The sequence below is a fragment of the Artemia sp. Qi Xiang Cuo genome, chromosome 2 (assembly GCF_049724085.1).
Source record: "Artemia sp. Qi Xiang Cuo chromosome 2, ASM4972408v1, whole genome shotgun sequence".
NCBI lineage: Eukaryota > Metazoa > Arthropoda > Branchiopoda > Anostraca > Artemiidae > Artemia > Artemia sp. Qi Xiang Cuo.
In genome coordinates, this window is record NC_142795.1 from 30,389,051 (window position 1) to 30,401,556 (window position 12,506).

The following is a 12,506-nucleotide window of genomic DNA, read 5'->3' on the forward strand; positions in this document are numbered from 1 at the left end:
GTATATTTTAAATTTATTTGTTAAATGTTTTGACAACGTTTCGATAAAATTTCTTAATTTTTTTGACAACGCTTTCTTTTTAGATCTTGTGTGTATTTTCTGTTCCCCTACTGTCTATCTTTTTTCTTAAGAATTTGAACATGGAGAAAAAAAATATTTGAAAGCAATTTATAAAGTGTGTACATTTTACAAAATCTTAAGTAAAATTAAACTACTTCTATTTTAATAAATACAGATTTTTCTTTGAAGGTTTATATTTCCTATTCAACCTTGAGGAAGAATTGAAAGAAAAAATTCACTTCAAAAATCTTTCGCCTCTATAAAAAAAACATTAAAGGGATTTTTCGAACCCTAAGAATTTTTGTACTTTTGTTCAATGTCTTAATAAGCGATTATGATCGTATTCTTCAAACGAAATTTCCTTGGAAATGCTTACAGATCTGGCAACTCGAAAAAGCCTTTTTATTTCTGCCATAAATATTGAACTCCACCTAAATAATATTTCCTATGTTTTAACCGGCCTACAGGGACAAACGATTGATGGGTCATGACCTAGTTTCTTTCCATCTTAGGAACCAACGAAATTAAGCTGAAACATTTTTTCAAGGAAGATAAATTTGTTATACAAACAATTTCTTTTAGCGCATCAAATAAAAAGTCTGTAGGAATATTTCTAAATTAAAAAATGATTTAAATGAGTTTAAAGTACCTAATTTTTTAGGTAATCCATAACTGTAATCTTTTTGGTCATCGGCAAAACAATCTGCCAATAATCATGGCTGTATTATGAAAATGAATACATTCAAACTCACCACCTCTGCTTTGATTATGGAGATGGGATTAGAAAAAAAGCTTTTAACATAACATTTCAAGTTACCAACTTACCCATAGATTTTCAAACTGTATTTCTAACAAGCCCTTTGTTTCTAAACGCTATGTGCGACATTATTTCGGCATGCAATGCCGAAAACTTTTTTTCTTCCAAAAAACAGCTGTGCTTTTTCATGCTATTTTTGTTTCTATTTCACCCTACTTTCACATTTAAGAAAAGATCCCGTTTTTCTTCTTTAATATCAAAAAATTAGATTCAAATTTCGTTTAAGCCCGTATTTCCTTCTGTATCCTTTCTTTGAAGCATTTAATTTATTTTAATCTTTTTTAAATAAATTACATGTCTCAGGGAACTCCTGCGTTACATATTCCGTAGCTGTTTCTCTCGTACTTCATGTGACTTTATTGTAGCTCTTTCACTATTACAAAGCTCTGGGATCATTTTGTTAAGCCTTAAGGTTCTCGGGAACTATGGTTGAGAAGTCTCCATAAAAGTAGTACGGACAGTCTTATTTTGATAAGCTTAATTTGCTTTTTTGTACATAGCTACTAAGGACACTGATACATTTTTTTTATACTATTATTATCAGTCAGTATACACGATTAAAATTATAGCTTTACGTTTTGTTGATGATGATTTGTTGATTATTTTATCTTATAGCACTTTGTATCTAATAACACTTTGGACATTGTAAGAAACTTCTGTCCAATAATGGTACTTACTAATATACATTTCCTTCCCAGAAAATTCACATAAGTGAAACAGTCGTGTTAATGATTTTTTATCGTTAACAAGTTATGGATTTGCTTCAGTGACCTAGGTTTTTTATTTTCTAATTTTAATGAATGAATTTGGGCAATTTATTGATGATTTTCAGTTTTATTCTAAAGGTTTCCATCGTCGCAACTATGCCATCTCGGTATATTTGGTGGAGCAGATCCTCCATGGAATATATTTTAGTCAAGGAGCCGCAAGTCGCAATAGCTCTGTCACTGTTGGTAGCTCGAGACGTGACCTCAAAGTTGACAGCAATGAATGACAAGGTACTGTAGAGTCTTTGTTGAATTTGTATTTTTTTTTTTTTTTTTAACCGGTGCCTATATTTCGTATATTAAGAACGGAACCAATTCCCCAATGCTATTACAAAAATTATTAGCAGTTATAAAAAAAAGTATAACTCAAGTTTTCAGACTTTGGCATTTGGCAACTCAACAAAATTCAACTGAACCCCATTCATCTCAACTCTCATTCAAATCAACCCCGTCCAACTCAACTTTTTTTTTTACCTCAGCCTATTTACCTAAACCATCGTGCAACTCAACTCAACCATCACTTGATTCAAACCCATAAATCGATCCTTGTTTAAGTCAACCCCATGCAACTCAACTCCATTCAACTAAACTCTTAAAATTAGCCCGATTCATCTGAACTTTCATTCAAACTAAATACCAATTTAGCTCAACTTCTATCCAACTAGGGGCATCGGTTTGGAGGGTGGTGGTGGCCAAGGAGAAAACGATGCCCTAGATTACCCCCTCCTGACATTGAAAATGCGTTTTTGTGGCGTATTGTCATTGAAAAATGTCTTTCTTCAGTATTTCCATTGAAGAAATTGAAAACAACAGCAGATACATCTGAAAAATAAACCTCCCCCTGCATATTTCCATGAATTCAAGTCACTGCAAGCAACTCAACCCCGTGTATCTCATTCTTATTAAACTCAGCCCCCTGGAAAAAAAATCCATCATAATTTAACTCAGCCCTTCCTCATGCACATTCAAATCAAACTCCTTAACTCACGAACCAGGCCGTATCCAATTGGAGGGGGGGGGGTACCGGGTTTTAACTAATAAGTTTACATGATCTTGCATAAGAAAATGATATTTGACGAAGCTAAAACCTTTTTTAAACCTGAAAGCGAGTATCAGAAAGTGTCAAAAATGGCAAGTAATAACAAATAATTGTGCTTATATAAGAAAAGCGAAAAAGAGAATCCGAACGAGTCAAAAATGAAAGTGTAGAAGAAAGAAATGTTACGTTAGAAGAACAACGCCATCATTATCTTCGACATCAACAAACTGTGACGCAAAACCCAGTAAAAACCTACGAAGATATAGTCAACTACGGAAGTGTTAATTACAAGTCACTGGCATCCTTCAACGTTGTATGTATTCACTGTGGAGTTTTCCATTTCCCCATGGGAGAAGTTGCAAACACGGGTGATTTATTTGAACGTTGCTGCTTGGTTGGTCAAACTGCATTGCCAGCTCAACAATTTATAAATAAATTGGCTTGGCCTGTTATAGGACATCACTTGCTCTCTAAACATTTACACAGACAAATACAAAACTTGGGCTCATGTTTTGCTTTAGCTTCATTCAACGCAAGCGATGACCGAACCATCAATAGTAGTAGTGTTTTCGGCTTCAAAGTAGATTTAGCAGCACAACCATCACAGACCCCTGAAGATGATTCGGGACCGCATTCATGCGGCCAAATATACTTTTTAGACCCTGATTAAGCAGTTAAAGAACACCTTGCACATCTTTTAAATAATGCGATCTCTAGCAAACAACTATTGCATTACAGAAACAACTATGCTAAAGGTTACATAAAAATGCGAGAAGTGGAGAAGCAGCCTGTTGCTTCACTGGGGCAACAGACTGGGATGAAAGACAAGTGACAATGACAATCAATATATAAAAGCCTGTCTATATATATATATATATATATATATATATATATATATATATATATATATATATATATATATATATATATATATATATAATGGGACCATTCGTGTGGATTCTGGCGTATTTTTCTATTATTCTTCGCTATTCGTTTAGCGACGGCGATGTCAGGGTATGTGACTCTAAAATTTTAAATTTCATTAGAATTCCTATGCCAAGGAGGTAGACGAAGCAAATACTTCGCAAAATGAGAATACAACACTCTGGTAATATTTTGTTCAGTTTTAGTGAGAAGTTTCTAGAAGGGCGTGGCATATAAAATGTGCGGAAGAGCGATGGTGTTATACAAGCTTGCTAGAAGTGGCCGGTTGAATCTGAGTTTGCAGGATACAACTGAAGCGTAAGACGCTGAAATTTGTCGTTTAAGCTGTTCGAGGAGAAGTTTTCGGTTATGACGGATAGACGAACCTATGGGTAAACCTAGATAAATGAGGTGATCCACTGGCTGGACAGAGCTAGAACCAAGGGCAATAGTAGGAACACAAAAATCAGTTTTCCAATTGAATAGGACGATTTCCGATTTTGAAGAGTTGAACTGAAGTCCAACTTTAAGATATTCGGCTTCAAGGATTCCGAAGATATGAATTGTCCGCTGAAGGGTTCGGCTACGATTCAGGATGTCGTCCGCGTAACATACCAAAGACAAGTTCGCAGATGACAGAATCAGCGAAGATGGACATTGATCTTGTATATATACACTGAATTTTACTTAAAATTTAATACAAAGAGAGGGCCCCACACAAAAGCTTCCAATTGGGCCGCGTACCTGGTCGATCCGGCCCTGAAATGCCAGCCATAGATTTCTGCAAACAAGTGCTCGAGTGATGTGTCTTACTAAAATTTAGTTGTATGGGGTCCGGCCAAATCTCTTTAATCTAAACCAGGGGTTAAGTTAAACTGGGATTGAACTACATCTCACAAGGGGTTGAATTGTCTGGTTTGATTTGAATGGGGGCTGAGTTAAAGGGTGGTTGAGTTTCATGGGGGTGAATTGAATTGGGGTTGAGTTCAATAGGATTTAATCAAATGAGGGTTGAGTTGAATAAAGTTCTAAATGAATGGGGTTAAGCTTAATGGGTTTGAATTGAATGCGATTCAATTACGTAGGATGAACTTGAATAGGAGTTAAATTAAATGGGATTTGAACTGCATAGGGATTGTGTTGAATTGGGGTTGAATTGAAAGAGTGCTGAGTTACAGGGGTTGAAGTTACTTAGTTCACGTTAAAGGAGGCTGAGTTACACACACAGCAGGTAAATCAGACAATTAATAATTCAATTTTCTTGTACTGTGTGGAGGAAACCTTTTACACACATCTGCATTTGTTTATTAGCTTTCTGTAGTGTATCTAAAAGGTCAAATGGAGACTGGGTTGTAAAGCTGTGCTTTGAAACCGCAAAAACAGGGTTGTTTTCGTAAAATGCCAACTGAGGACAAGGCTTAAAATTTTCTTTTCTGCTTGTAACTCGTTGAAAACATCGTTCTTTAAAAATCTTCCTGTAAGCCCTGCCATCTATAATGCCCTAATGGATTTCCCCCAAACACATCTAATCAAAATTTTAAGACAGCCGCTTTGTTCAGCGTAGTTGATTTCCAGATAGAAAATATATTTTTGAGGAGGATACTCCCCCACATCCCTCAAGGCAAGGGTTTTAAGTTATGCCCTGGGGGCATATAAGGCTTTTATAGAAGGCGTTGTCGTAAAAACTTCAAAACAGGCTCATTCGATTGGAAATTCAAAGGACTAGTGCCCTTTTTAATAGTCGAAAGTGGTTGGAGGGCAACTACCCTCCCAAGAAATTAAACAAGAAAAACGGGTTTTAATTTCTATAAAGCAGTGAATACAACACATTTAATTAAACACAAATACTCCGAATATTTCGGCCCCACATCCGGGAGCCTTTCTCAACGAAAAAAAAAAAAAAATTCTTAAATAAACATAAAAAACATACTAAACAAAACAAAAGAAAAAATATACATAAATAGGAAAAGAAAAGTCACATATTAAATAAACAACTCCATTCACTGGTGCATAAAATCGAATGTTTATATTGACGCACCTTCTCACATAATATAAATTGACATAAATAAAAACATAAGAATATATTTATGCTTGAACAAAAACAAAAAAGATCAGCTAACCCCCAGCTTATAACTCCTAATTAGATCTCACAGGTTCATCACCCAATGTTTGAATTATAAATTGAACAGATTCGTTTGCTTGCAAGCTTAGCTGCAATTCGTTTACCTTTCCCAGCATTTAACCCAGGCTGAACTTTGTCCGCAAGGTCATCAGTCGTATCCGAATTATTATAAAAAATAGCTCTGGTTGAAAATTTTACCTGCTTTTTAATTAAACTATTATAAATCAAATAGATCCTAAAATACCCTTCATCTCTATTGATACTAATACCCCCATATATTATCTTTTTTATTTGTATAATTTCCCTGAAGCTTTGTAAAAGCCCTACAGACGTATCTACTATTTTTGTTTGATCAAATAAAATACTGTGATGAGAAAAATTATAAAGATGTTCTGCAACAGCTGACTCAAACGTTTCTGGTGTTTTGTTTTGTTTTAGAGCGCAATCTACTGCATTCTTGTGTTGCTGTAGCCTCTTTTCTAAAATCTGTTGCGTTCTTCCCACATAAAATTTACCACAAGAACATGGAATTTTGTATACTTCCTTTTGCAAATTTCTCTGTACCTTGTCTTTCCCTTTATTTAACAACGAGCTTATATTATGTCCTGATTTAAGTGCTGTATTTATATTGTGTTTTTTTAATTCTCTTCTTAATTTTGTGACAATATTGCGATAAAAGGCAAAGTTATGTAATTTGTTTTTTGATTTGACCCATCTTCTTCTAATCTGTTTGGATCAGTCAACTTTTTTTTCCTTTTTTCAATTTTTTGAGAAATTATATTTTTCGGATAGCCATTAGGCCTATCTAATAGAATATCCTTAATAAAAATTAGTTCATTGCTTATGCATTCTGGTAATGCTAATTCTAATACCCTATCAACTAAAGAAATAACCACACCCCTTTTTACCTGGATCGGATGATTTGATGCGAGAGACAAGTAACGGTTGTTAGTAGTTAGTTTACACTAAATTCAAAACGCTAGTTTGTCATTATTTCTATGGATGAAAATATCTAGAAACGGTAACTTATTCTCTGTTTCCTTTTTAATTGCAAAAACTAATCATCCTCCCAGATTATTTAAATGTCCCAAAAAACATTCAATTTCTGATTCCCCGTAATTCCAAATAACTAAAATATCATCCATATATCTGCCCCAAAATTTAGGTTTTAAAAAATATGTTTCTATAGCTAAATTTTCTACATACTCTACATAAATATTTCCTAACAACAGACTTAAAGGCCCTCCCATTTCGAATTCCCTGATTTGATAGTAAAATTTATCTCTAAACATGAAGTATTTAGCATACCTACTCCTTACTCTGACTTAATTTAACTCTGTTTCCGGTTCAATTCCCGATGATAATTCTTATCTCTAATTTTTATATTCCTCAAGTTTTTTGTATAAAATACTAAACGATTTATCAAAAGGAATATACGTATACATGGATTTTATATCAAAACTGAACAATCTAGATTCTTCTGATATTTCTACACTTATAAGTTTATCTTTTAAAAATTTCGAGTTTTTTATATACGAATTTTGGAGATATAATAATGGTATAAGTGTCATTGCTGCCCATTTCTCGATTTTTACCGTTGGTGAATTGGTTGTTGAAACAATAGGTCTTAAGGATATACCTGTTTTATGTATTTTTGGCAAACCATATATTCTAGGGCTAACTGATCCCTTTGGAAAGAACTTGTGATACATCTGGGATGTGATACTTCCATTTGTTTTAAGGTCTCCTAAATCTTTTCTTAATCTTTTAACATACAATTCAGTTGGGTCCGAGTTAAGTTTTTTATATGTTGAAGTATCACTTAGAAACTTAACTCGGACCCAACTGAATTGTATGTTAAAAGATTAAGAAAAGATTTAGAAGACCTTAAAACAAATGGAAGTATCACACCCCAGATGTATCACAAGTTCTTTCCAAGGGGATCAGTTAGCCCTAGAATATATGGTTTGCCAAAAATACATAAAACAGGTATCCCCTTAAGACCTATTGTTTCAACAACCTATCCACCAATGGTAAAAATAGAGAAATGGGCAGCAATGATACTTAAACAATTATTATATCCCCAAAATTTGTATATAAGAAACGTGGAATTTTTAAAAGATAAACTTATAAATGTATAAATATCAGGAGAATCTAGATTGTTCAGTTTTGATATAAAATCCATGTTTACGTATATTCCTTTTGATAAATCGGTTAGTATTTTATCCAAAAAACTTGAGGAACGAAAAAATGAGATAGAAGAATTATCTTCGGGAATTGAACTGGAAACTATATTAAATTTAGTCAGAATACCTAGCAGGTATACTAATTATTTCACGTTTAGAGATAGTTTTTACCATCAAATTAGGGGATTAGCAATGGGAGGGCCTTTAAGTCCGTTGTTAGCAAATATTTATGCAGAGTATGTAGAAAATTTAGCTATAGAAACATATTTTTTAAAACCTAAATTTTGGGGCAGATATATGGATGATATTTTAGTTATTTGGAATTACGGGGAATCAGATATTGAAGGTTTTTTGGAACATTTAAATAATCTGGGAGGAGAATTAATTTTTACAATTGAAAAGGAAACAGAGAATAAGTTACCGTTTCTAGATATTTTGATCCATAGAAATAATAACGAACTAGCGTTTTCAATTTACCATAAACTGACTAATAACAACCGTTACTTGTCTTTCACATCAAATCATCCGATCCAGGTAAAAAGGGGTGTGGTTATTTCTTTAGTTGATAGGAAAATATGATTTCTCAAATAATTGAAAAAAGGAAAAAAAAGTTGACGGAACCAAAAATATTAGAAGAAGATGGGTCAAATCAAGAGACAAATTAAATAACTTTGCCTTTTATCCCAATATTGTCACAAAAATTAAGAAGATAATTAAAAAAAACATAATATAAATACAGCATTTAAATCATAACAAAATATAAGCTCGTTGTTAAATAAAGGGAAAGACAAGATACCGAGAAATTTGCAAAAGGGAGTATACAAAATTCCATGTTCTTGTGGTAAATTTTATGTGGGAAGAACGCGACAGATTTTAGAAAAGAGGCTGCAGGAACACGAGAATGCAATATATTGCGCTCTAAAACAAAACAAAACTCCAGAAGCGTTTGAGTCAGCTGTTGCAGAACATGTTTATAATTTTCCTCATCGCAGTATTTTATTTGATCAAACAAAAATAGTAGATACGTCTGTAGGACTTTTGCAAAGCTTCAGGGAAATTATAGAAATAAAAAAGATAATATATGGGGGTATTAGTATCAATAGAGATGAAGGGGATATTAGGATCCATTCGATTTATAATAGTTTAATTAAAATGCAGGTAAAATTTTTAACCAGAGCTATTTTAGATAATAGTTCGGATATGAATGATGACTTTGCGGGCAAAGTTCAGCCTGGGTTAAATGATGGGAAAGGTAAACGAGTGACAGCAAGGCTTGAAAGCAAACGAATCTGTTCAACTTATAATTCAAACATTAGGTGATGAGCCTATGAGATCTATGTAGTGGCTTTGGACCGGGGGCTAACTCATCTATTTTGTTTTAGTTTAAGCATAAACATACTCTCATTTTTTTATGGATTTCAATTTATATTCTGTGAGAAGGTGTGTCAATATGAGCATTCGATTGTATACGGCAGTGAATGGAGTTTGTTTATTTAATATGTGAGTTTTCTTTTCCTATTTATTTATATTTTTCCTTATGTTTTGTTTAGTATGTTTTTTATGTTTATGTCAGAATTTTTTTTTTTCCCGTTGAGAAAGGCTCCCGGATGTGGGGCCGAAATATTCGGAGCATTTGTGTTCAATTAAATGTGTTGTATTCACTGCTTTATAGAAAATAAAAACCCGTTTTTCTTGTTTAATTTTTTTTTAAATGGAAATGCAGTGTGGTCTAAGAAATTATTAACTACCCTCCCACGCCCATCCTTTCCCTAAACCCATCCAATCAAAATTTTGAGATTTCCATTTTGTTCAGCGTAGTTGATTTCCATATAGAAAATAGGTTTTCGAGGAGGATACTCCCCCAAAATCCTAGTGGCATGGGTTGTAAGTTATGCCCTGTGAGTATGCAAGGTTTTTACAGCAGGTGTTGTCGTAAAACCTTCAAAAAAGGCTAATTCGATTGAAAATTTCAAGGGCTAGTGCCCTTTTTAATAGTCGAAAGTGATTGGAGGGCAACTAGCACCCCCACGCCCATCATTCCCCCAAACACATCCAATCAAAATTTTGAGATAGCCATTTGGTTCAGCGTAGTTGATTTTCAGATAGAAAATATGTTTTTGAGGAGGACACTCCTCCACAACCCTCAAGGCAAGGGTTTTAACTTTTACCCTGGGGGCATATAAGGTTTTTATAGAAGGCGGTGTCGTAGAAACTTCAAAAAAGGCTCATTCGATTGGAAATTCAAAGGGCTAGTGCCCTTTTTAGTAGTCGAAAGTGATTTGAGGGCAACTGACCCCACCTTTTCCCCAAACACATCCAATCAAAATTTTGAGACAGCCATTTTATTAAACGTAGTTTTAAGTTCTGGAAATTTGGTCTTTGAGGATGAAAACTCCCCCACAGCCCTCAGGGCAAGGGTTGTAATTTAAGGATTCTCCAAATCCTTCATATTATTCCTTATGGAAGGGATGCTCGTATAAACTTTAGAGAGGGCTCATTTGATTGGAAATTGAAAGTTCTTGTTCACTTTTTAAGAGTCAAAAGAGATTTGAGGGCAAATAGCCCCCCCCCTCATCCACGCCCTAAATGCATCAGATAAAAATTTTGAGATAGACATTTTGTTAAAATAGTTCAAAGTTCTTATAAACAAAAAACTCCGGTGTCGACACAGCCCACCGGGGCCCGGGGGTAGGCGTTGTAAGTTATGCCCGGGGGGCATATAAACAATCAAACAATCATTAAATAAACAATCAATGCAAACAAACATACAATAGATATTAATGTAAATTAATAAGTAAATTTAGTGCTGATATTAATGTAAATTAATAAATAAATTTCTGCTGGGTGGAATTTAACGTGGGGGAATTATCAGCTGGAAACGAAAATTTTTTTTGAGGGGGGAGGAATTTTCCAGAGGTGGGTTTTCCAAATTTGAATTATTCAGGGAGGGGACGACTAAACCCATTCGATAATATTCTAAATTTTACATCTGAAAGTAACGGGAATAAAGAATCAATGGAAATGTCAAAGATAGCACTTCAGGTTCCTTTAGACGATTTTGTTTGTGTCTTTTGAAAAAAAGTCATTTTCAAAAGACAGATTATTTTCATTTGTATTACTTTCTCTGTGGCTGCTCAATTATGCATATGAGGGGGCAGACTTCCCCCCACCGCTGTCTACGCTAAGGTTTCAGTTTTTATCTCAAGGCTTAAAAATGAACGCAATGCGATAAAAGTATAACTCAAAATAACATATATAAAATAATATATGCACATAACACAGAACAATTAATCAAATTTGCATATTATGAGTTGAGGCTCACCCAAATAATGGCCCAGGGGGCTCACCATTCCACAATATATGAAATCAATTCTGAAATAACTAAAAATATAAAGTATTTTTGATTATTTTAACGTCTTCCACAACTCAAACGGTCCAACATTCTACAGCCCAATGAGTCTGTCTAATCTCCTAAATCGGGGACGGAGGAGATAAGTGAAGTTCCACCCCGCATTGGATGAGTCTCCAACCTTACCCTCCCCCTCTCCTACTGTCTAAGCTAAAGTTTTCTTCTTTATGCCAACTACGCCGCCTTCACCCCAAAGACTTTAATAAGGTAAAGTTTTGTATGGGAAGAACACATAGTAAACCTATTATAATTATCCAATTACAAGGTTAAAATACATACTCTGTGATAGATGCAAAATTGCTTTGGCACACAAAATCCTATTAAGGTCAATTCCAAACAGTCGTGATCCCTTTGTGTCAGCAAGTGAAATGGTCCAAACCCCCTTATTGGAGCTGTTTTTTCAATCCATTCACTGTTGTCAATCGCTGTCCATAAGTTATGCAAGCTGTTTATTGTTCATTTATGAGTTTTTTATCAAAGAGGTAATCGTATGGACTTTAGAAAAAGCCTCATTCGATTTAAACTGAAAGTCCTATATTCGTTTTTTAAAGTCACGAATAATCGGACAGTAAGCACCTCCCCCCCCCCATGCCATAAAAACTTGAAAATTTTTGCATTCAAAAACGAACCAAAATTAATTAAAAGAAACTTTCCGAAAAATAATTTTTTCAAAGAAAATTAAAGGCCATTTTAAACTTAAACTCAGGAGATGCAGATACCTTTTAAAATTCAAACTCAAAACGACCAGAAATTACTATTAAAGAATAAATGAAACCCAAAACGAACAGAAATTAAATAAACAATCATAGCAAAAAAATACAACATGTAATAATATAAATGAATAAATAAATCTTAAAGCGAGCAATGCTTAGATTGAATGTGAAAATCAAGCTTAAAACTATAAAATATATTTTGCTATTAAAGTATAAATGAAACTTAAAACGAACAGAAATTAAATAAACAACCAATGCGAACAAACATACAATATATATTAATGTAAATGAAGAAATAAATCTTAAAACGAGTGAAACTTAAATTGAATATTAAATTGAATAGCATGGTGGGAGGCACTTGTGCCGAATCCTAACCCATTATGGGGTACCACCTCCATATTGAAGATGCGGTAATGAGGTGCGTGGCAGGTGGCACCGTTCCCCGTCTAATGATGCATGGCATGGTTAT

General features: G+C 34.0%; 1 protein-coding gene across 1 annotated transcript in view; it reads left to right on the forward strand.

The window, feature by feature from the left end:
* Positions 1–12,506, forward strand: part of LOC148955126 (popeye domain-containing protein 3-like) — a 69,557-nt gene that overhangs the window by 54,303 nt on the left and 2,748 nt on the right. Inside the window, exon 6 of the mRNA XM_089108072.1 lies at positions 1,723–1,875. Within this exon, the coding sequence (XP_088964198.1) occupies positions 1,723–1,875 (153 nt within the window). The remainder of the gene's footprint in view (positions 1–1,722; positions 1,876–12,506) is intronic.